Source organism: Drosophila elegans, unplaced genomic scaffold, assembly GCF_018152505.1.
Source record: "Drosophila elegans isolate 14027-0461.03 unplaced genomic scaffold, ASM1815250v1 contig_476, whole genome shotgun sequence".
Taxonomy (NCBI): domain Eukaryota; kingdom Metazoa; phylum Arthropoda; class Insecta; order Diptera; family Drosophilidae; genus Drosophila; species Drosophila elegans.
The window spans coordinates 10,331,510-10,356,374 of NW_024545863.1; the positions used below are offsets into that span (position 1 = coordinate 10,331,510).

The 24,865-nt window shown below is 43.0% G+C and overlaps 6 protein-coding genes across 7 annotated transcripts; 4 read left to right on the forward strand and 2 right to left on the reverse strand.

The window, feature by feature from the left end:
- Positions 1-148: 148 nt before the first annotated feature.
- On the forward strand, positions 149-14,586 carry LOC108141136 (glucose dehydrogenase [FAD, quinone]). Its single transcript, XM_017264359.2, is given in 5 exon segments — positions 149-471; positions 8,940-9,116; positions 9,185-9,305; positions 13,038-14,417; positions 14,420-14,586. Coding segments are annotated over 4 exon segments (1,836 nt in total). The 5' UTR covers positions 149-471; positions 8,940-8,948.
- Positions 14,587-14,627: 41 nt separating this feature from the next.
- On the forward strand, positions 14,628-17,312 carry LOC108141138 (general odorant-binding protein 84a). 2 transcript variants are annotated; one of them, XM_041709149.1, is made up of 5 exons: positions 14,628-15,602; positions 16,358-16,582; positions 16,726-16,790; positions 16,844-16,970; positions 17,029-17,312. In XM_041709149.1, exons 1-5 carry the CDS (start codon positions 15,449-15,451, stop codon positions 17,121-17,123), a joined length of 666 nt encoding a protein of 221 aa, XP_041565083.1. In that variant the 5' UTR covers positions 14,628-15,448; the 3' UTR covers positions 17,124-17,312. The 2 variants fall into 2 exon arrangements, with proteins under 2 accessions (XP_041565083.1, XP_017119851.1); XM_017264362.2 differs by lacking the exon at positions 16,358-16,582.
- Positions 17,152-18,190, reverse strand: LOC108141137 (tRNA-uridine aminocarboxypropyltransferase 2). The gene is made up of 2 exons (XM_017264360.2): positions 18,020-18,190; positions 17,152-17,956 (listed from the first exon to the last, which is right to left on the reverse strand). The coding sequence occupies exons 1-2, from the start codon at positions 18,097-18,099 to the stop codon at positions 17,272-17,274; spliced, it is 765 nt and encodes a 254-aa protein (XP_017119849.1). The 5' UTR covers positions 18,100-18,190; the 3' UTR covers positions 17,152-17,271.
- Positions 18,191-18,313: 123 nt separating this feature from the next.
- On the forward strand, positions 18,314-19,809 carry LOC108141232 (serine/threonine-protein kinase 16). The gene is made up of 5 exons (XM_017264487.2): positions 18,314-18,388; positions 18,472-18,668; positions 18,724-19,318; positions 19,384-19,518; positions 19,574-19,809. Exons 2-5 carry the CDS (start codon positions 18,559-18,561, stop codon positions 19,688-19,690), a joined length of 957 nt encoding a protein of 318 aa, XP_017119976.1. The 5' UTR covers positions 18,314-18,388; positions 18,472-18,558; the 3' UTR covers positions 19,691-19,809.
- On the reverse strand, positions 19,749-20,759 carry LOC108141233 (G patch domain-containing protein 11). The gene is made up of 2 exons (XM_017264488.2): positions 20,670-20,759; positions 19,749-20,608 (listed from the first exon to the last, which is right to left on the reverse strand). Exons 1-2 carry the CDS (start codon positions 20,711-20,713, stop codon positions 19,855-19,857), a joined length of 798 nt encoding a protein of 265 aa, XP_017119977.1. The 5' UTR covers positions 20,714-20,759; the 3' UTR covers positions 19,749-19,854.
- Positions 20,760-22,050: 1,291 nt separating this feature from the next.
- LOC108141179 (nucleolar complex protein 3 homolog) lies at positions 22,051-24,820 on the forward strand. The gene is made up of 4 exons (XM_017264410.2): positions 22,051-22,155; positions 22,208-23,838; positions 23,899-24,522; positions 24,579-24,820. Exons 1-4 carry the CDS (start codon positions 22,147-22,149, stop codon positions 24,793-24,795), a joined length of 2,481 nt encoding a protein of 826 aa, XP_017119899.1. The 5' UTR covers positions 22,051-22,146; the 3' UTR covers positions 24,796-24,820.
- The last annotated feature ends 45 nt before the right edge of the window (positions 24,821-24,865 follow it).

Below are 24,865 nucleotides of genomic sequence, written 5' to 3' on the forward strand. Positions count from 1 at the left end.
TCGCTTCAAACACCTTAAAGCTGCAAGCTTAGGCCAAGTTTCAGAGAGCGACAGCTTTCTGGCCAGCTTAAAGCTCACTTTCGTTAAGTTAAAGCTTTTCTTCGATTTAAAAAGTCTCGCGCCTGCCGGCCAGAAGCTGAGTCGGTAACGCTCTGCGTCTGCGCGCAGTTCATTCAAAGAAGTGAAGAGTCCGAGACCCCAAAAAACCGCATCCAGTGCAGTGCTCAAGAGGGTAACTCAGAAAAACCCTAGAAGGCAGTGACCGAAAACTATTGTGAGCCGAAGTCAGTGTTTTTTAATGTGCAATAAAAGCTGGTAAAGAAACGTTTAAGCTTAATAGCACTCAAGTTTTTATCTTCTTCGAGCCATTGAGCAATTCTCCCGGAGGCATTTTCGTTAAGGAATAAACACTTAATTCAATATTTAAAACATAAAAGGAAACACGACACCAAACCACTGGACTCTACGATCGTAAGTTGATGTAATTGCTTTATTTTCATTATTTTTTTTTTGGCTCTTCGGCTTTTCACAACCGAAAAATCCGCATGCCCGTTTCTGGCATTGAGGAAGCTTGGCAGATTTGGCCAACTTTGGGGGCCCGAAGTCGGCTGGAAATTTGCCATTGTCATAAGCCCAAGAAACGGAACTTTGTTCGGTCTTCTGATGGCTCACGGCGATAAATTGTACTGCACTTTTTAGCAATAGCTGCGATTCGATTCGATTCGTTTGTTTTTCTGGCCCACCACAATGTATGTCTCACGATTTCTGCTCTAGACACGTTTCTACTTTAAGTTACTGGTTTATATTTCTTTTTCCACACACATCAAACCGGGCACCCATTGTCTGCTATTTGACCACTAGTGCGATCGATTTTGTGCTCAATTACACACCGTATTATCCGTATTATTCGTATGAAAAAGTACCCATATTAAGGTGTTATACGATGTCAGTTCATTAAACGGCTATTACACTAATAAGAAATTAACCCGGTTTCTCCCTCGATTCCACCGCTCATTAGCCGCCACCTCGATTTGGGGGAAACGGGTGGTATTGTAAGGCTTATTTATGGCGAGACTATTTCGTCTTTGTATCTGAATTGAATGGAAATATCCGTTAAGTGCTAAGAGGAAATAACCAGGTTAACAAGCTGATATTGTAAAACAAGTCAAACGTGTCAATCAAAATGTTTATGAGAAGGTACGAAAAAAAAGGAACTAGAAATTTGAACCTTTCAACTAAGTACAAGTGATTCCCAATAATATTACTCATATTTAGAGGATGCACTTAGTCTGTGATTATGAATAAGGTAAACCAAAAAAATCACATTTCTTAAAATCAATTTATAAAAATTTACGTAATCAATGATTACTCATGAGTAAATTCTCCAAAAATTAATAATAACTCTCAAACAAATCAAGTAGCAAAACATTTCAAAGAAAATCTCGTTTTTCTCAAATTTAATCTTTGCAGTTGAAACATATTTAAGTCAAAGTGGTTCCCAAAAATACAAAAATATTCACCAAAAGCTTAAAACTGAAAAAGTCATACAACATCAACATTTCTCCCAACAATTCAAATCATGATAAATAATTTCACATCAAACGTGCTGAACCCATTAAAAAAGAGTTCGCATTCGAATGCCTGCAAAGATAATTTCTTGATTTGCATATCGGATTCGGTGTTCATTTTAGGGCCTTTTAATTTCGCTTGTTTCTTCTGCACTGCTTTTTATTGACGAGAGCAAATTAAAGTAGGCGATGATGATCCATCAAATTTTATTGAGGGCAAACAGGGGCCGGCGAGTATGAAGGGAAGCTGGGGGAGGGGGGGCAATGGGGGATTAGGCGATCATGGAGCAGGGTGCTTTGACCGACCGAATGACACCCACGCTTAGCTTTCTTTTCTGTAGTTGGCTAAAAACTCCAAAGACTCCGCACACAAAAACTGTTTGCACACACAGTCCCGTAGATTTTTTAAAGTCATGTTCAAATGTCAGCGGCAGATAAAATTTGTATGTCTCCATGTTTTGGGAGCGTGCTGTCGTCGCTTTATCTGCTGCCAACATTTTGTCGAGCCCCAAAAAAAAGTGGGAGAAAATTCGAAAAACAGTTTTAGCTTTGCCAAACCAAAGCCTGTTGCTGGCTTTTGTTACTCCTCTTCAGCGACATCGATTGACTTTTGCTGCCTGTTGTTTGTTGCTTGCTGTTTGTTCGCCTCGCGATTGTCTGCTCCCTTTTTGGGTATTTTGGCAATCGTCCATTCATTCCGCCGAGCACTGAATGTATCTGCGGCATGAAGCCTCCGCTGTTTGCCATTTAAGCGGTCTTTGGCTCGACTTTATTTGTTTACAATTCGTTATGGCACATTGCCAGGCCAGGGCAGCCACAAAGAGTGAGTCGACATAACTCTCAAAACGGGACAAATTTTCAAATGCTTTTCGGGGAATTTTCCTGAGCAGCGGAATTAGCATATTGTGTAAAGTGATTGAATATGCACAGAGAAAATTTGTCACACCTCTTTACGACTAAGTGCATTTCATTTACTTATTTGCATGTATTTACGGAAATGATAACTTTTTAAAACAACATGTCCTAAAATAAAATAAAAAGTAATTAACTGAAAATTTTATTTTTTACTCTTAAAAGCATTCCGCCAAAAATAAAAAATGTAAACAATTTTTAAATGCTTTTCGGGTCATTTTTTTGAAAAGACAGCTTTGTCTAACATATAAATCAAATTATTAATTTTTTATTTCATATATTATTTTGATGGTGAAATTTATCACTACACAATTTTTTAGTATTGGCATAACTTAATCTTAAAAATCTTAGCAAACTTTTTCCTATTATATAGTTTTTCAGATTTGAAAGGCAGATGGACCACCTTGAGGGTACAAATTCATAATCAGTTTTTTTTTTTGTATATGGAACAGTATAGTAGTTGCATAGATATTCTCTACTTTAGTGATTACTCAATCCAAACAGCGAAGCTGATTATCGACAATCGCTGGGCCCCTGGGCGGCCCACAAAATGTTATCCTAGCGACGAGCGTGAGAAATGCCGGCGAAACATCAATTACGGCGCAACACTGTTAACAAATTCACTCATTTAGCAATGAAACTAAAAGTGTTGTTACTGTCTGCGGGCCAAAGAGCCGAACTCATGAAATGGCAACCCAGTTGACAGGCAGCTCCTGAACCACGTTGTCGTTGTTTGGAGTCGAGCTGCCCACCTTATATCTTTTTTTTTTTTTTGTGCATCCGCCTCGGGCCGCTGTGGTGGCTGCTGCCTTTTTTTTTTTTATCCAGCTCGTAACCAGCGATCAATCAAGGCACTCGGCCCGGCAAACTCTCATCTGGGGTCTTTGACAAACGCCGGAATGATGCGCTGCGCTGCGCAATTGCAGAATTTCACTCGAAGCCTAATTGTACGAGTAGGAGCAGTTCGAGTACGAGTACGAGTACCACGTAATTGGCAACGCCAAGGGTATTACATGCAGTTGCCGCAACTTTTTGCCAGGCGAAGTGCAACAAAATGTTGCAAATATTCAATCACGTAGTTCGTGCAACAATAGACCAAGCGGCCAAAAACCAAAAAATTTAAATAAATTATGTAAAACTGTTTTCAGTCAGCTTTCCACCAAACTTACTGAAAAATGGGAAGTTTTTAAGGTTTTGTGTTGCATTTCCGTTTCTGTTTCTGATGGAAAAATCCATTGTCAGTCGTGCCGGCCAATGCCATCTCAATAAATTATACTGTTCAGTTCTCTGGAAATAATAACAACAGAAAACAAATAAAAGGGCAATTACCCATCATGCAGATTATTCACGAGTTACGATTTTATTGTTTTTCGCTGCTGATTTCAAGATTTTTATCGATATCAACGGGTGGCCAGCAGCCGATTGTTGTTAACTTGTAAGCCATAGCTGCGGAATCCGCCAAGGGAAATCCGGAAAGCTGCAAGCGTTAGAAGAATCTCTGAGTAGTTATCCAGTTATCCAACAAAAGATTTCATTGCAAACACGTCAAACCGTTAACCTGACCAGCGTCACCAGAAGTGCATTAACGAAATATTGCCTACTAGCATTTAACAATTACGTGATGAAGCATGACAAGCTGGAAACACACCAGCAACTGCCAGCAAATTCTCACACAAAACACTCGCAATGTGCAGATGTCGCGTTGACAACTGCCTGCAGATGCAGAGGCAAAGTTAAAGGCAAAGAAAGCCAACGTGAAGTACGCAAAAGTAACAAGAAACAAGTGAGCAAAAACAATAGGAATCTATACACTTAATGCCGACATTTTTACTTCCCTAACTGATAGCTGAACGTAAGAAAATACCTTGGACTTAAACATGAAAAAATTAAAATTAAAAGCATGTGTTTCCACAACAGTTAACTCAGTGAAATTTATATTATTTCTTAATATAAAGGCTTGGCACTTTGAGTTAAAAACTTGTTGTCAATAATTACAATTATCAATGAACAAATCTAAAAAAAAATGTGCTGATAACTTATTTTTATTTATTTTTACTTAAGTAATATTTGTCTATATTAGCTAAAGACATTTTTACTCAATATGTAATGATGAAAAAATTTTAAACATGTTGATATTACATAAATTTCAAGGACCAAACATTAATTATTATTTTTAATATGTCATTTTATTTTCATTCAAATATGTATATATTAATTCGCTTTAAAAAGTATGTATGCGATATTTAGGGTATTCTTAGGGTATTCCAAGCCAGGGCATAGAAATAAAAGGCCAGAAAAGACCAAATTGGGCCTGCAGTCTGACGCCGTGTTGTTGCATTTCTGTGTGCCGCCACGCGCATGACGAATGAAAGTGAAAATAGGAAGTCGGGAGATGGCCAAAGAGCCATGAGACCAACAAGAGCAACAAGAGCTAAAAGAGCAACAACAACGGCCACTCAGACTTTGAGTCAGACATTGGCCAAGTTGGCCAGACATTGCGCGGCAGTTTCCTCCAGTTTCGCTGCGAATGCGATTGCAGTTGCAGGTTGCAGGTTGCAGCTCCAGTTGCTTTAGCTTTAGCTTGCCACACTCGTTGGTTTCTTGGCCAATTTCTAATGGCCAACGTCAATGGCCAGAGGATGGGGAGGGGGTGAGGGGGATGCCGGGGCAATGTTTGCTTTGCCGGCTCGTTATCCTCTGCAGGCCAGTGTTAATTTATGGCCCCACTCCTGGCCAGATTCACGCGTACGTTTCCAGCTTTATTTATGAACTTTTCCCAAACCCATTTCAACTGGATGTTTGCTTTCTGCGTTTACCAGGAGGTTTATTAAATTATTCATACAACATTTCAACTTGGTGCCGCTTGTCAATTTGACGAAAAACGTGAACCACTTTATGATTCGCATTTAATTTATTTGTGGCTCCTCTCTACCGTTATATTTTGATTTTGAGCCAATAAGTACAACCGCGAAATTAAAGCAAACCCGTTCCCATTCAAAGTTGGAGGTCCATTGGCCAAATTAACGACTCCAATTTGCCGCAATGTGTTGAGCATTAAACTTGTTATGGTTTTTGCCGTGGAAGTTGGAAATTGGTGAATTAAATTAACTCGAAACCAATGTAAAATTTTTTCAAAATTATTCAAATTGTTAATTGCTTTCAAGCCGTATTTTAATGAAGTAACTGCTAATTGCATTCTTTTAAATCACAGAGTGAGTTTTCACTTTTGTTGTATTTAGCTTATCTTATGAACTAGACTATCTGATTAAATACTTTATATAGAATAGGAAGTAACCTTTAAGTTAACGAATTCTCTGGCAAAGATCAGATCGAATCCCACCCCATCCAAAGGTGGACCTTACACAATTCACCCAAAATCACATGGCTTTATCTGGCGCCTTTGTAGTGGCACGCATAAATTGCATTACTTTATGATTATTATTCTAATTAATGCACGGCTCCCACATTAATAAGCACCCGAAAAAACCATGCCTTAACATAGACTGGCAGAAGCAGCAGGGAGATAACCATATAACAAGGCCCAAAAACAAGCCTCTATCTGCGGTATTGTTATTGTTCACACTGACTGACTGCCTGATTGACTGACTGACTGACTGACTGACTGGTTGAATGACAGCTCAAAGAAACCTTCAAACGCAACGCAGCAATGAAGACAATGCCAAGCAATATCAATGAAGTTATCGTACGAATACAACACAAACCACAAGAAGACAACTGCAGTTCGAGTCGGCTTAAATCGACACTCGGTTCGCTTCGGTGAACAAGATATTATGCACCATGCTTCTCATCCGATAAAGGTGTTGATACACCACGAGCTGTAATTATGACAACTCCATAGACAATCTTGTCCGATAAGATACGCAGGAAGCTCGAATAATCAGATGATCACAGGAAAAAATGTCGTTAGTTAATAACATAATTTTTAACTCATTCTCACCATCAAACAGAAAATAAGCTAATATAAAATAATGACACTGGGTTTAGGTCTTTTTTGGTATATCAGATAACCCCAAGAAGAGAAATAATTTACTGCCGTAGTTTTGTGTAGGAAAAAGCTGTGAGCATAAAAATAAATTCAGGGAACTTAGAGACTCAGTCATAAATGTTTCAATATATAGTTGAAATGAATGGATTGAGTTTGAAGTTGTTTACTATTGAAATTTTTAAACTAAATTTATTAAATTTATATTCTAATCATTTATTATTTATTTATGTTTTAATCAAATAAAAAAACTCAAAAACTTTCAGTATCCCTAGGACTTCCCACAAATTACCATGAATCGCCACGCAGAAGTGGACCAAACTTCGTTTGCAACGCAAAACTTGTCCCGAACAACTTTTAATTTTCTGATTGCTGCACGACTTTTGCACGCGTTTTTCTTGGCGTTTGAAGTTCGCCTGCTCTAACTGTTGTTACCTGGCTTTTACGAGCCTGCTGGAAAACTGGCTGCGAGGTCAACTGCCTCTCTTTCGATTTTCCTCGCTCGCGTGAGCTGCGTATGTTCTCCGAGTTTGTTTTGGCTGCTTTAATGCCTTTGCCTTTGCCTTTGCCATTGCCTTTGCCGAGCTCCGCTTCACTTTCGTGGCATCCTTCAACTTTAAAAGCGAAAGACACCGAAATGCAATTGAAACGAATGAAAAATCGTGTTCCAAATGTCAAAGTGAGCCCCAGTGTGGCACCCAAAAACAGACGAACTGTAGCAATTGCATGATCTTCTCGATCTCCGCTTAGGTGATTCTCTTGTTTCACTTTCGGTTTCGGTTTCGGTTTGGTTTGGTTTGGCCGTAGTTTCTGTTTCTGTTTCAATTACAATGCTTTTTGCTTTGTTTTTCGGTTTGCTGCTTTTGGATACAAATTGCGATTTTATTGCTTCAAGCTGTTCGAGTTAATTGAGGTCAGCGTTTTCGGCATCTTCCAAAAAATGCACTGGTTTCGGGGATCGGTTAGATTTTATTTCGGGCGCTAATTGTCCGCCCAAAAAAGGTGTGTGAAGAGCAGTGTTGTGGCAAACAGCTAAGGCTTTTCCCCCACTTAAAAGGAGCTTAGAACGGATCACGTTTCCCTGCCTTCGGAGTCACTTTGGAGTCAATCTGTTCAACCCCGGCGGTCATTAATCGGCCATCGAGCATCGAGCATCGACCACCGACCAGACGAACAAATGACATAATTGTAAGGCGCATTACTCAACAGTCATCGGCTACTGTAATTCCTTCCAGCCTCATTGCTTCTGTTTTAGGCACAGACCAAGCGGCCATTTCGAAATTTCAAATAGGAAAGAAAAGATAGGTAAAGCAGACATTTTTGGCCGCTTGGGGCTAAGGCCATGTGAAACTATGCAGCAGAAGCGCAGATCAGCAGCTCACTAAACAAAAGCCAAGCCAAGATGATGAGCTATGACTTCTGTCCGACTGTCCGTCTGTCCGTCTGTCCGTTTGGCCTTTCGGTAATTGCCAATGCTGGCGGCAGTTGCCGTTTGTTTGCCAAATGGCCAAGAAATAAAAAGCATCTTTTGATTTCAATTTCATTTGGGTCTTGTTTTTATGCCGCTTTTCGGTGTGCATTGAGACAGACGACGACGCCCATTGTCTCGGTGGGTACACTTATTAATTACAGTACTGTTGCTTGATACATTTCAGTCTTTGTCTCAATGGGCAAGGTTAAACAGAAGTTCATGTTGTGGTTTTCAAAACTTTATGACTTGCCCTATGGCTTTGCGATTAGCCAACTGGATATTAAAAAAAAATAAATGAGCAAATAGATAATTAAAACCATTATTTACAGATTCCAAAAATGATTTTCTGATAATGTTATTGATAATATTCATATATTTTTGGTGTATATACTTTGTGGTCAGGCTTAAATTTTTTTATCAATTATAAAAATTTGTTCACTAAAACAAAACATAATATCAACAACAATTTAACGAAACATATTAAGGACTTTGAAAAAGAACATAATGCATACTGACATGTGTGAAAAATAGGTTATGTATAAGTCCGTTTCTAAGTCTTTTCATTTTTTTTTATTGATTCTATTGTTTATTGATTAAATGCAAAAATTAGAAAAACATTTTAAGGACTTTAAAAAAGACTTGTGACTTTTGTGAAAAATATGTTTTGTGCAAGTTCGTGCTCTAAGTCTTTTGAATTTTTTGAATGGTACTGGTGTTATTATTGTTTTTTATTGTGTTTTTTCTTCCACAATTTGTTTATATGGGAAATTCAAAAGCGTTTCAGCTCTTGTTTTTTATGTCTTCGCTTTTTATTTTTTTACTAAACGATAGACCTTCATCCAAATTTGTAAATAAAATGTAATAAAATGATAAATATTTATATCTACAAAGTTTTTACCAACCTATAATTATAAAAAGTGTGGTCTTCTATTACACTGACAATAATGACTGACTCTAACATTCAACTTCTTCTCCCTCATTTCAGTCTACCAACATGTCCGCCAGCCCCTCATCCTGCGATTGCTTGGTGGGCGTGCCCACCGGACCCACCCTCGCCTCCACCTGCGGCGGCAGTGCCTTCATGCTGTTCATGGGCCTACTGGAGGTGTTCATCCGGTCGCAGTGCGATCTGGAGGATCCCTGCGGTCGGGCCAGCTCTCGGGTATTAAGTTGCACTCAAGTGTACATTAATCTCTCTAGACCAAATACTATTTCGTTTTGACTTCACAGTTTCGATCGGAGCCGGACTACGAGTACGATTTCATTGTCATTGGCGGCGGCTCAGCGGGCTCCGTGGTTGCCTCTCGACTCTCCGAGGTGCCGCAATGGAAGGTGCTGCTGATCGAAGCCGGTAAGGAAGTTGCCCCAGCAAACACACACATGCACATACTTCCAGCTTTGACTCAGACCCACGCTGCTCACGGCAATTAGAGGCCCGTTATGTGGCATTTGTTTAGAAGTAATTGAAGCTTAACAGCGCCAGCCACTGCAACAATGGCAGCAACACTAAAATGCCACTTGGGCAAGACTGCGGCAAAGAAGCAACCGCAACCGCCAGGAGCATTATGTAAACTAAACGAGCTGCCACCTCGGCCGAAGGCAGTTTTAGCCATGCAAATATATCTCTCCTCGAGCTGTTAGCCAGCTTACAAAGCTTCAAAAGGTTTATTTTTTTGCGTTTCGTTTCACTTGACTTGGTTTTTTGCCGTCGATAATTGCTGTTCCTCACAGCCTTTTTTATGAATGAATAGCGAGTGTGTTTGGTTCTGCTTCTCCGATATTCCGATATTCAATGCAGTGCATTCACTTTGCCTTAATTAAGCTCGCATATAAGGCAAGTTCAGCTTAAGAGGCTTTTTAGCACTGCATAATTTTAATTTTATCGTATGTACGTTGTTTGTTGTTTACAGCCACAGTACCCCGACAATATTTTGCCAAATATCAATTAGATCAGCAAAGTTCAAATATTTAATATATTTAAAATACAATTCAAGTACATAATATATATCACACAAAATAACTGGCACAATGCGAGTTGGTCAGTAAATATGACCTGATATGAACTGGTTTAATATTTCTTGATTTACGACTTTAGACTTTTTTATCTTGAGACAAATAAAAATATATATTCTATGTTAAAATTATGTTTTCCTTCAACCAAACATTAACTATTGCCTGAAACCAAGCTCTTTAATATCAACCATTTAGTAAGATGTTAGGCACTAATTCGAATTTCCCAGAGCTTAAAATCATCATTAATCATCGTGCCATCACTAATGTCTTAATAAAACAGCCAAGTGCTTGGAAAATCACTTTAGTTGCTTTCAGGCCTGGGAAAGCATTCTAATAGATCCATTTAAACTGCCCCATCAGAATTCTCGGCTCTGCTTGGCTTACTTTGTGGGTCGCCCTTAGGCTTCCAATCTTTGCGCAAAGTAATTGTTTTTTAGCGACAATTTTTACGCTTCGTCACTAATTACACTAATTACGAGCCAAAAAACCGCGAAAGAGAAACACACAGTCGAATTTGTCAATGCGTTGGCGTTAATTATACAACAATGCCTGAGGCTGAAGTGCAATTAGCTGTGGCCATTACCATTACCTTATTATACGGCCATATCAGTATGAGCAGATAACTCCCGGCCAAAGTGGCTTTTGTTTTTGTTTCGACTAAGCCGCAACCGCAGAAGCTTAACTCGGACCTGCTTGACATTAGACATGCAGCTCGTCAAATTTAGTCAATGCCAAAAGCATGCCGGAAAAAGACTAAAAGGTTTCTTTGATTGAAGAACTCAGCCCGGTACCTGGCACACTGACCCCTGGAATGACCTCGCCTCCGGTTAATGGCTCAACTCCTCGTCCAGCACGTGTTACCTGATTACCTGGATACTTTCAACTATATTCTAATTTTGAGCAATTTACTTGTCGCCAAGTGTGACAACATGCATACTATGAATATTTTTAGCAATATTTAAGAATGCTGTTTTTTATTTGTTTTAACTTTCATTCCAAGCTAATTAGAATGCGTATTGCCCGGCGTTAATTGTGTGCTCTTATCCCGTGGCGTAAACACCCAGAAACGCATTTGTTTTTTTTGCGCGACACAGACATATGTTAAGAGTGGCCGCAGAACAAGTTATTAGCAATTTGGGGAGCATATATAACGCTGGTACTCAATGAATCAGAGTCAGTATTTGCATTTCTTTCTTAATTTTGGCTATTTTGTTCTTTTTCCTTTGTTGAAATTTCAGTTAAGTTATTACTTCAGGATTTTTGCGGTAACATTTTTCGGCTCCCACGCTATGGCCAGCAATCAAAGATTCCACTTGAATCGATTTAATTAACTAGAGTCGTGGGCTCAGCGCAACGGAAATTCTAGAACGCTGATTGAGCCAATATACTAATTATAATGGATTGCCATGGGTTCACCAAAAGCGTGCCTCGAATGTCCCAAACTCAAATGGGGTTGCCCACCCAAGTGCTGAAGGTTAGACCAGAGTTTGCTTGTACTGCCTCTTAATGGGCAGTTAGGGTCTATTAATCAAGACTCACGACCAGTTATTGAATGTTTCTTGGTGTTCGTGCATGTGCATATCTATTTCCTAACCCGGTAGGAATTTAGCAGTTAAATTTAACAAATTTGGCAACTTCCTACAGGTAAAATAAAAATATTTAAATTTATACTGCAATACTGAAAGATAATTTTTTAATTAATAATTCAAAATCTACCTTGCAACATTACTTTGAAACCGGTATTGGATATTTGCAGAAATTGATAAAAGTATAGTTTTATTTGACATCATAATATTTTTTATTATTATTTCTTTTTTATACATCTTAGCACTACAATTAAAACTGTTAATTTTGTGTGCTATTCATGTTGTGTTAAGACATGATTACAATATTCTTATTTTAAATTACAGTTTGCTTTGAATATTAATATTTAACATTAATGTAATGTTAACATTAATTAGGTAGATTTGGTAATAAGCTGTTCGGTTAGGCTAGATTTTATTGATTTTATGAAGTGTTTATTCCAGATTAACAAAAAAGATATTCGCAACTTGGTCCGGCTTAAAATTAGATTATTAGTTTATTGATATGCACTAAAGTTTAACAAAGAAAATAGGTAAGTTGGTTTCCTTGTGCGGATAATTTTGTGAAGCGTTGTCAAAACTATTGGATCGATTACAGATTTAAGATCCAAACTATACATTTTTTTGCGTATTCAGAAGATGGAGTCAGAGTCATTTTCTAAAATTGGAAGCATCACAGGTTCCAAAAACTTCTATGCCATGCAGTACAGATGGAGTCAGATGAGTCTTGGCAACTAATAACCTGATTTCGAGTGAAAGAGATTATTAATGGTTGTCCAATTCTTCAGTAACGTACTTTAAAAAAATATTTTAAATGCTTAAGCCTGTCGACATATTATGACTTGCTCAGCAATAAAATCAGGCCAATTTTTTAGGCAGCTTGCAACTTTGTTCACCCCAAAACGTATACTTTTTGTCAGAATTTATTTTGAGGAAAGTATTGAAGATAGAATCTCCAAATTAAGCACAGTTTATAAAGCAAAATTAACTTGACATATGCAAATTTTGAAAAAATTTCGGTTTCCCTAATTTTTCCTCCACATATTGTTATGTTCCATAACAAATGTTCAATATTTTTGAAAATTCTTAGTTTACATAATTTATCTTCCGTTAGTGGGAAAAACGTAGTTTTACCGACCTATGTAACGGTCTATAACTTTTTCATTTTTCGATATTTCAACATGAAACTTTAGGGACGAATATATGTATGAAAAAATAAAAAATCAATAAAAAAATTAGATTTGTTTGACCCAACAAAGTAGCAACCTGCCTTAAGGTGCCCAATGCGTTTTTCGAATTTATTTTCTTTGTAATATAGAAATTATTAAATTTACTATTATCTAAAAACATGTAACATTTAAAACATGTTACTAATTTAATTAAAGAAAGAAAAACTATAAAAAGTTCAATAGACAATAGATTGATGGAAGGAAAAGTTTGATAACAAACACAACCACGTTGCTAACAATCTTACCTGACTTTTGCAGGTGGCGACGAGCCTGTGGGCGCCCAGATTCCCTCGATGTTCCTCAACTTCATCGGCAGCGACATCGACTACCGCTACAACACGGAGCCGGAGCGGATGGCCTGCCTGTCCTCGATGGAGCAGCGCTGCTACTGGCCACGCGGCAAGGTGCTCGGCGGCACCTCGGTGATGAACGGCATGATGTACATCCGTGGTAACCGCGAGGACTACGACGAGTGGGCGGCCCAGGGCAATCCGGGCTGGGCCTACAACGACGTGCTGCCGTTCTTCAAGAAGTCGGAGGACAACCTGGAGCTGGACGACGTGGGCACCGAGTTCCATGCCAAGGGCGGCCCGATGCCCGTCGGCAAGTTCCCGTACAACCCGCCGCTGTCCTATGCCATCCTGAAGGCCGGCGAGGAGCTGGGCTTCTCCGTGCAGGACCTCAATGGCCAGAACTCCACCGGCTTCATGATTGCCCAGATGACGGCCCGCAATGGCATCCGGTACAGCTCGGCCAGGGCCTTCCTGCGCCCGGCCCGCATGCGCAACAACCTGCACATCCTGTTGAACACCACGGCCACCAAGATCCTCATCCATCCGCACACCAAGAACGTGTTGGGAGTGGAGGTCAGCGACCAGTTCGGCAGCATGCGCAAGATCCTCGTGAAAAAGGAGGTGGTCCTCAGTGCCGGAGCCGTCAACTCGCCCCAGATCCTGCTGCTGAGCGGCGTGGGACCCAAGGACGAGCTGCAGCAGGTGAACGTGCGGACGGTGCATCACCTGCCGGGCGTGGGCAAGAATCTGCACAACCATGTGGCCTACTTCACCAACTTCTTCATCGACGACGCGGACACGGCGCCGCTCAACTGGGCCACGGCCATGGAGTACCTGCTCTTCCGGGACGGCCTCATGTCCGGCACCGGCATCTCGGACGTCACCGGCAAGCTGGCCACCCGCTGGGCCGACCGGCCGGACCAGCCCGACCTGCAGCTCTACTTCGGCGGCTACCTGGCCAGCTGCGCCCGCACGGGCCAGGTGGGTGAGCTGCTCTCGAACAACTCCCGGGCCATCCAGATCTTTCCGGCGGTGCTGAACCCACGGTCGCGTGGTTTCATCGGTTTGCGCTCCGCCGATCCACTTGAACCGCCGCGCATCGTGGCCAACTATCTGACCGAGGAGCGCGATGTGAAGACCCTGGTGGAGGGCATCAAGTTCGCCATCCGGCTGGCGCAGACCTCGCCGCTGAAGCAGTACGGCATGCGGCTGGACAAGACGGTGGTCAAGGGTTGCGAGGCGCCCGTATTCGGCAGCGACGCCTACTGGGAGTGCGCCGTGCGGCAGAACACGGGTCCGGAGAACCACCAGGCGGGCTCCTGCAAGATGGGCCCCAGCCAGGACCCCTGGCCGTGGTCAACCACGAGCTGCGGGTGCACGGCATCCGTGGCCTGCGCGTCATGGACACCAGCATCATGCCCAAGGTCACCGCCGGCAACACCCATGCCCCGGCCGTGATGATCGCCGAGAAGGGCGCCTACCTGCTGAAGCGGGCCTGGGGCGCCAAGGTCTGACGCGTGGATGCGACGTGGACGTTGCATAGAGTAATTTGAGCCCCAGAGCCCCAGCGAAATTACTGCGACTAAAATTTAAGCGAAATTATACTTAAGGCCCCCCGCTCCACAAATCCAAATTCAAACTTTTCTATTGCTAATCTAATCTAATCTAATATGATCCGGTCCAATCCAATCCGAAGGCTTCTCACTCTAGGCACACCGCGTTGCGCAATCTCCACTAATGTTCTGCATAAGCTAACAGTTACAAGTAACTACTCTGACCCACTGAATATGCATAAAGTCGAACTTCTTTAACTGCACATTAAACTACAATTCACAACTAAAACTCGATAAAATTTACAAAATGAATTATAGCTTGATTTGATAATTATTCGATTTTCATTGTTGTTCAATTACTTCAAAAATTAACCTATATAAAGCTTTAATTGAGTTACAAAACTTTTAACACACTTTGAGTTGGATAAGTTTGACCACATAGATTTTGTTTAATGTTCGCTTTGTAATGAACGTTAAGTTAACCAATTAAACGCTACACTTAACCAACGTAGTTGATGTGAACCCATTGAACAGGTAAATTTAGCGTGTCGTTCGTGGGTCATTTAAACAACCCAATACCTAAACTATGTTATTCTTGTAACCCATTGACAATGTAAACTTCGTTTATCGTTCACTTTGGTGTCCTATATTTCTGTATACGCGTATATGGCATGTATTTATTGTTCGATTAAAGTGCAACAATTTAGTTTAAGTGCCAAAACGATCTCGTGAATTTGACAGCGTTTAGCACACAATAACCGATCATGGGTATATATAGTGGCCCAAAGAGCCACTCAATCACTCACTCAGTCGGTGTTGCGCAATGTTTTGGTCTTTATTTCTCATCGCCCTTGTGTCTGCGGCTTGGGTGGCTGCACAGGATGTGGTGCCCGATGATCCGGAAGTGCAGATGCAAATGCATGCCATGTTTTACACGGCTCGTGTTGCCTGTGCGGTGGAAAACATGATTCCGTATGGTAAGTGGACGGTGGGTGCCAGTTTTGGCAAATGTACTCATTTTTTGTATCTATGTAAGGTACAAGGTATTTGTGAAAAAAAGTACTTAGGTAAGGTAACAGGTACACAGTTTATTATGTATCTAGGTAAGGTAAAATGTACAAGAAAGGTAAAAAAACCTTTTTAATACTATTTTTTTAAGTTAATCGTTTTATTCTTCATGAAGTTGCAAAGGAATTGTGATTTTGTGAATATGTTGTAGCAGAAATTATACATTTTTTATTTACATATTGGGGGAAAAGAATACGAAATTAAATTTAGCAATTTCAAGCTAATTAAAAAAAATTGAATATAAACTTTTCAAATACATAATATACCAAATTTTAAGATAAATAAAACTCTTTACCAAGCTAAGGTAAAAGTATCATATTTGTTTACCTAAGTAAAGTATAAGGTATCAAAAAAGTGTACCTAGCTACATACCTAGGTACACGTTTCTAGGTACATCCCAACACTGGTATCCCGTACGCAGTTTACTGTTAAAATGATCTCTAATTGAGCAATCACTGAAAATATTAGTTTCTTTTGTGTGAAGTTTATTTTTTAAGCCCAATCAGTTGGTACTAAAATTTCACAAATAGTGCATTAAACGAATCTAACTGGACATGGCATGATCAAAGCTATTTGCCAAACGCATTGCCAAAGTATTACTATAAAAGGGGAGCAGCTAAAGCCCAAAAGGCATTCCGCTATTTCGAAATGTGGTCCGCGTTAGCTCAAACCTGTGCCGTCTTTGCTTTCCTGAGCTTGAGTCTGCATTGTGGCAGCGCTCTTCAGGATCATGCCAAGGATAATGGCGATATCTTCATTATTAACTATGATAGCTTCGATGGCGACGTGGATGATGTATCCACCACCACACCAGCTCCTAGAGAAGCCGACTATATAGATTTCGATGAGGTTAACAGGATCTGCAATGCAAGTTTCATAACGTCGAGCAGTGAGTGTGCAAGGGAGTATACTACCACTAACCATACAATATATACATATATATATATATATGTTGTATGGTTAGTGATACTACGAAGAAACATAACCGTCGTTAGTTAGCTGGTGACATATCTTATCTGCCATTTCTTTCAGGCAACGTGTTGCAGTTCAACAGCACTGGTGAACTGCCCGATGACAAGGATAAGGCAACCAGCATGGTAGGTGTGGCTGGCAGATCTCTTACCTCACGATTCTTACGAATTCCTTGCAGTGTTATTTCAACTGCTTTTTCGAAAAGTCCGGTCTGATGACGGACTACAAGCTTAATACGGATCTGGTGCGCAAATATGTTTGGCCAGCCACCGGCGATTCCATTGAGGCTTGCGAGGCCGAAGGCAGTGAGTATGCTGGACAAGTCGTGTCGGAATGCAAACGACATTAATGTGTTATCCCCAGAGGACGAGACGAATGCCTGCGTGCGCGGCTATGCCATCGTCAAGTGCGTCTTCATCAGAGCGCTCACGGATGCCAGGAACAAGCCCACCGTTTGAGTATCAGCAAAGGAGGCCCAGCTTGGACTATTCAGTAGGAAACTATAATCTTAGCGGTACAAGTCAAAATATAGCTACGGCCGATGCACCTAGTTGAGAATAAACCACAGGCACATGCAACTCCTCCGTTCTTTTCCTGCGCCCGCTATCACGTGTCCTCGCTGCCATCGTACGCCGCACTTCTGGTTGCATTGAGCAGGCGGCTCAGCCGCTTGCCAATGGGCTTGGGGTACTGGTTGTTCTTGAGCAGGAATTCCTTGGACTGGTGCTCAACGGCCCCGTTGTCTAGCTGGAACTTGCAGAGCGTGTGCAGCGGGCGGACGAGTGTTTGCCGCAGCTCCGGCCGTGATTCGAGCACGGCCAGGCACTGGGCTGCGGTCTCCAGGGTGCTGAGGCAGCCCTCCGTGGGCTGGGTGCGGATGATGTAGTCACTGATGCCCACGGCGATGAGTTTCACCTGGCGGAGGCGGTGCAAAGCGGGACTGCTGGCGTAGATTGCCTTGGCCTGCGGCCAGGTGCCGTCGATGAGCACAAGAGTGTAGGGTCCGGTGCTGCGGTCCACCTCCTCCAGCGGCACCGAGTCCCGGCTGGGATACAAGAGCAACGTCTGCGGGGAGCCCAGAATCCTCTGCAATTCAGCGTGATTTTTGTGGTTGGGGAAACGCTTGCCCTTGAACACGACACATTTTCCCGGCTCCAGGCCCAACTGGAGCATCAGAGCCGTGCGCAGGGATCTCTTCTCCTCGGCGGGATGCTGCAGGATCACTATCTGAGAGGCCACCGCCTCCGGCGGATGGGGCAAAGCCGGACACCAGCAAACAACTGCGGGCCGCCTGCAAAGGATTTGATTGTAAGACTTGTAATTTGAGAGCGGTATTCCCTGTTTTACCACTCACTTGCACTGCTCGCACTTGTCGCGTCTGTTGGGCGGATCGGCGCTGATGCCCACGAGATCCTGCCAAGCTTCGTCCTCCATTCTTGTAATTGATTATTAGTTTAATAAATGCAAAGTTCTGCGCAAGGAGAAATCGCAATCAACGAACCATGTGCGACTGGGTGGCAACGCTGGCCGCCACATGGCAATCATAACCACCCTGTTCTTGGATCAGCTGTTGAGCGCGCAGGGAAATCTGTGTTTATGCGATAGCTTGTTCGAGTTCATTTAGTTTTTAGTTCTCGATGGCAACTGTAAAGTATATGATAGTTAATTAAATTTAAGAGGAATTAAAAGAATACAAGAACAAGACATTACTAGCTAAAACTCAGTAAGCAAAATCATGAAATCTACCAAGAAATACATAATAACCGAACTTCGTAATCTCTCCCCCGCATAACCATTGCACTTCAGCTTTCTGTTTTCTATTTAGGTTTTGTACATGAATTAAACTAGTTGTTAGGCTTAAAGTTGTAAAGTCCGTAGTGTAATTAAGACAAAATGCAGAGCATAGGCTGGACGCTGATCATGAAGCGAGGCTGCTTCTGCCGGAAGGAGACCCTGAACATCAACGGATCCCGCTACACAATCCGCGACAGGCTGGCGACAGGGTACGAGAGAACCACTATCTCCTCCTAAATATCTAATCTCTGGGTATCTCTACAGGGGCTTCAGTCTCATCGACCTTGGGGAAAACGCCTCCACGCGACGGAGCTATGCGATAAAGCGCATCACCTGCCACAGCATCGATGACCAGAACATCGCGCTGCGGGAAATCGAAAACTGCCGAAAAATCGACTCGGAGAACGTCATCCGGGTGGTGGACTATGAGCTGAAGGGCCAGGCGGACATCGTCATCAACACAACGAGCACCTTGTACATCGTGCTGCCCTACTACAAGCACGGCTCTCTGGCGGACCACCTGCAGCTGCGCTCGCGGAAACAGGACCACATGCCCGAGGCCCAGATCCTGCAGATCTTCCTGGGCGTCTGCGAGGGTTTGAAGGCCATCCACGAGGCCAAGCCAGTGCCGCTGGCCCACCGCGATCTGAAAACGGCGAACATCTGTCTGTCGGACTCGTTCGAGCCCATTATTGTGGATCTCGGCTCCATGACGGAGGCTCGACTGCAGATTGTCGGCCAGACGGATGCCCAGCGGCTGCAGGACGAGGCAGAGGAAAGGAGCTCCATAGTCTACCGGGCTCCGGAGCTATTCACCGTAAAAACCTACTGCACTATCGACGAGAGGACGGACATATGGGTATTTATGTAAATTCGACTAAAACAACTTCAATCTTCATATGTGTTTATTTATTCCCATTTCAGAGTCTTGGTTGTGTGCTATATGCAATGTGCTACTTTAATTCACCCTACGATCCCATCTACGAGCGAGGCGACAGCGTGGCTTTAGCTGTGCTTAGCGGTAACGTCAACATTCCAGAGGATTCCATCTACACAGAGGCAAGACAATATCTCACAACCCTAAAGTATTGGCTAAATAAGCATTCTTTCCCAGGACATGCACGATTTAATTAACTACATGCTCCGCACCGATCCAATGGAACGGCCGTTCATCTTCAGTGTCATCGAACGCACCCACGATCTGATACAGAAGCTGGAGGGTCGCTTGTAGCTCCCACTCACCGAATTCCAACTCGTCTATACGCATTTTTCCGAACCAGATACACCGCTAACTGTTTTTGACTATGTATTATTGTAAAATAATTTTAAACCTTCAGAGATTTTGTGAAATTATGTGTAATTAACCTAGAATTGTTTTTTTTTTTTTTGCTGGGACTAGTGATCATCTCGTGTGAGTCCTGGACAATTGGTGCTTAGATCTTCGGCGTCTTCGTAGTGTGTTCCACACCAGTAGCAGAAGCAGTAGGCGGTGCGCATGTAGCCAGTGAGGAGTTCTAGCTGCTCCGATGGAGTGAATGGTTCTTCCTTGGCTGGCTCCTCCTCCACTTCCGGCTCGCCTTCGCTTTTTGTTTCTTCTTCGTCTTTTGGTTTAGGTGGCCAAAAGAACTCCAGGTCTGGTTCTGTAATACCGGATTTAAGATCCAAGGATTCGCAGGTTTGCTGACAACGCTTTATGTCGAACTGGAGTTTGCGTTCCTCCGCTTTGTGGGTCGCTCTTCGTCTGTAAGCTTCAGTGCTGATTTCCTCGCGGGACTCAATCCCGGCCTTGCTGAGGAGATGGGCTCTGCGTAGTTCCTGCCGCCTAAGGTTCAACTCGGTCACGGCTGCCTCGCGGCCTAGGCCTCCACGACCGCTCTTAATGGTGATCCCTACGGGTTCCGTACGGGCATCCGGCTGTTTACCCAATCCAGATCCCGCTTTATAGCCCATTTTAGCCAGCAGCTGGAAGCCCTTGTTATCGGCGGTTAGTGGTCTGTTGAGTGACTCCTGGAGCCGAGCATTGTCCACGTTTCCGCAGGCAGCGGTTGCCTCTCGTTGCCTCTTCTTCAGGTCCTCCTTTTTGGTCTCGATTTCGACTTGGCGCTTCTTGCCGCGATTGTGCACCAAACTGGGACGCACGTCCTGCAAGCTAATTGGAAAACGAAAGGGGTTTCTTCACATGGTGATGATTCTGTTAGTTCCAATCTTACCCAGCCAGGAATTTGTCGGACATATAATCATCCTCGTCGGACATTTGTTTATTTACACTGCGATGTGCAGTGTGACCACAGAAGTTGCGACTAAAACGGCAGCTTTGAATTCAAAAATACCAAAAATGCCTTAAGTTACCGTTATAAAATATACCATCCTTAAAAATAATCTTATAATTCAGCGGCGAAAGGGTGAATGGGGTCTGGAGGCCTTAAAAGTTATGGATTACATCTTCTATTTTGGGTCAGCGAAGTTAAAATTGGCTATTATGGTTATTCGCCAGAGGTAAAAGTTTATTATTTCTAGTGGGAGCGAAGGTTTGGGAATTCACCAGAACTTTGTTTGGTTGATTAGAGATTCGGTAACTTGGCCCGATTTCTATAACCGTTTGATACATTCACAGGGTTTCCAATTTCCCAGACCTGTTCCAGTTTTCGTTTTCAAAAGATTAACAAGCAATCAAAATTCCTTCTGTTAATTCTTTGATAATTTCCAAAAACAAACTCACGGAAACTTTTCCCAAGAATTTGGCTGATGAATTAGACCCGTAATCACAGAAATGAATTGTTTTTAAATATTATAATATCATTATGATAAAATATTTTTACCTTATTATTAGAAATCTTAAGAACATTATTGCGTCAGAATCGTTTTAATGCTAGCCTTTATTATTTTTCAATTCTGCCGTCTTTGTTCTAGTTTCCGAACGAATTTAAGTGGAGGAAGAAAGGGCTGTCATGATACGAAAAACATCATTTGTTTTCTTGGGACTACTTTTGAGCCTTTTGATCCTTTAAATATGGTATGGAAGATATTTTATTTCCAAAAATTTCCAGGTTATTCCTTGAACTTGAAATTTACTTTCCTAGCCGCACGTTTCCAGCCGATGTTTAGCCGATTTTATTTCGGTGCATTTTTACAGTCTTGGCGACAATGAATTTGAACTGACAAGGAATTTAATCAAATTTTAACCATAATTGATAAATTATAAGCCAATAAACAAACAAAATAATTAAACAGCAGTACATTTTTCAAAGTTCAAATTTTATTATAAAGCTGGTGGCAGACGGAAACCGAGTTATTCAATGATAGTGTCATAGTTCTATGTAACAGATGTTGATAGTTGTTTTAGCGAGGGTTATAGCCATCCAAATAAAATAAAAGCGAGTTAGCCATAATATATCAAATAAACCTAAAAGATGTAGTTCTACACATATCTTAAAAATTAACTAACTCCGCTCTAGTGTAAACGTTTCTTAATAGTCAATACATGAACCATTTATCAGTATTTATGTAAGACCGCAGATAGCGAAAATATACCTGAAAAATACCACAATAACAAAAAGAGTTGCCACCTCCGAACCAGCTGTTGCTCGCCGCTGGAAAGTTGGCAGTTCTCTTAGCTTCCCATGTGCTCGGCAAATTAAGAAGTCAACACTTAAGAATTTTGAATAAACAACTATTAAAATAGGCAGGATGGGAGCGGTGAGTAGCTCTAATTACTATACATTACAAATACGAACCAAATTGTCTTTAGAAAAAGGTGAAAATCAGCTCGGTGAAGCGGGCCGCTCACCTAAAATCGAAGAAAACACCGCTGTCGAAGCAGCAACAACAAAAGCAGAAGCAAAAGCGCGACCAACTTACTTCCAAGCGAGAACAGGGCCAGAATATATTCTCGCAGAAGGCGAGAAAACGCGACAACTTGGCGCAACGCAAGAAGCACAACAAACTGGCCTCCCTGGGACTCGATCCGCTGGACGAAGACGACGAGGATGGCGACGACCAGATGCTGGACAACATTGCAGACATGCTGGACGGCGATGATCTCGCCCTGCTGCAGGCCAACAAACGGAAGCGAAAGGCCAAAACCGCTGGCCAGGATGAACCTGACCAGGGGCAATCAATCGGCTTGGAACGCGCCTACGCCTCGGACACCAAAAAAGAACAGGCAGCGCAGAAAATCAAGCTGGATCTGCTGCCCATCAAGTCCAGAGATGGTCAGATAATCACACGCACGACTGAGGTGGATTACCTGCCGAAGCCCAAGCAGAAAAAGCAGAATGAGGCGGAGCAGGAAGAAGAGTCCGCGGCAGAGGAGGATAGTGATTTAGATGGGGAAACGGAGTACGAGGACAGCGACGATGATGTGGTCAACGATGTCGAAGCGGCGTCTGCCGTACCCGTCCAAAAGCTTATCTCGACGACGGATCTGCTGATTGCTCGCCAGCAGGAGATCGAACGGCAGAAGTACCGTATTGGAATCATTTGCTCCGGTTTGCTCGAGAAACCAGAGGACAAGATGCGCAATTTCCATGCCCTCTACGAGCTCATGGACGAGATCAACCCGGCCAGCAAGCAGGCGAACCTTATGTCCGTGAGAAAACTGGCCATAATATCTGTCACCGAGATCTTCAAGGACATTCTGCCCGAGTATCGAGTGGGTCAGGTGGACACCAAGATGCAAACGTTGCGCAAGGCCACCCTTGACCGTGTGACCTTTGAGAACGCCCTGCTTCAGCAGTTCAAGAAGTTCCTGCAGAAACTGGAGCAGATTACGGCGCAAGTGAACAGGAGAGGCGGCCTGCGAACGCCCCAGACCGTAAAGTTGGCCACCGTGGCGGTGCAGTGCATGTGTGACCTGCTGGTGGCGCATCCCTACTTTAACTACGTCCAGAACATTGCCCAGTTGCTGGTCTACATGCTAAACAGCAATTACCTGGAGATGCGGACGGCTGTCAACCAGTGCTTTCGCTCAGTCTTCGCCAACGACAAGCGATTGGAGATGACCCTCTTCATAGTCCGTCGCATCAATCACTTGATCAAAACCAAGCAGAACAACGTCCACGTCGAGTGCATCACATGTCTGATGAGTCTCAAGATCAAGAACGTAAATCTGGACGCGGAGAAGGAGAACGAGCTGAAGCAAAAGAAGCTGGAATCGCATCGTCAACGCTTGCTAAGCCTGTCCAAGAAAGAGCGCAAGCGGCGGAAGAAGCTCACCGAGGTCAACAGAGAGCTGGAGGAGACCCGCGCTGAGGAGAACAAGCAAGACAAGCACCAGAAACTAACCGAGATCATCAAGATGGTGTTCACCATCTACTTTCGCGTTCTGAAAAACGATCCGACGTCGCGCGTACTGAGCGCCATTCTAGAGGGCTTGGCAGAGTAAGTAGTTTTGCATGTCGTATGGCTAAAAACCTCTCTAACTTACTGAATTTATTTAAGATTTGCGCACGTCATTAATCTGGAATTTTTCGCCGATCTTATCGATGTGCTCAACCGCATTTTAGAGGATCAAGAAGAGCTGGGTTACCGAGAGCGATTGCACTGTGTCCAGACCATTTTTGTGATCCTTTCGGGACAGGGTGAGGTGCTCAACATCGATCCCATCCGATTCTACCAGCACTTTTACCAGAACATGCTGGCCGTGCAGGCGGGCAAGAATCACGAAGACTTCACCATCATTCTGCGAACCTTGGATGAGGTGCTGGTGAAGCGGCGCAGAAACATGAGCCAGCAGCGTCTGATGGCCTTCGTGAAGCGGCTACTCACTGGAAGCCTGCACCTGCTGCACAACGGCACCCTGGCCACGCTGGGCACCATTAAACAGACCTTCCAGCTCACCTCTGTGCTCGACAATCTGCTGGACACGGACACTAGCATTGGCTCAGGTCGCTATGACCCCGAACTGCAAGATCCCGAGTACTGCAATGCCGCCAGCACGTCGCTGTATGAGTTGGCCCTTCTGGCACGCCACTACCATCCCACGGTGCGCCGCATGGCTGTTCACATTGCCAACGGAGTGCCGGCCTCCGGCGAGGGAGCGCTGCCCACGGAGATCGGCAAGCTGTAAGTGACACTAATATGGGTAAAATTATATCCCTACAGATATTGTGTTGTTTAAGATCCTCCCACGAGCTGTTCACGCAGTACGACAGCACACAGATGGCCTTCAATCCGACGATACCGCTGCCAAAGGCTGGCCAACCGAAGCTGAAAAAGGGCAAACAATTGTATATCCGCTCGGACTTCAAGCAGCAGTACGGAAAACTGCTGCGAAAGGACAAAGTTTTACACGCAAAGGATAAGCTACAAATCGATTTTCTTAGTGCGCTTCAATAAAGGATTGTTGGAGGTAGAAATTTAACTTTACTGTTGAACGTTTTATGAAATTCTACAATAGAACCAAAGT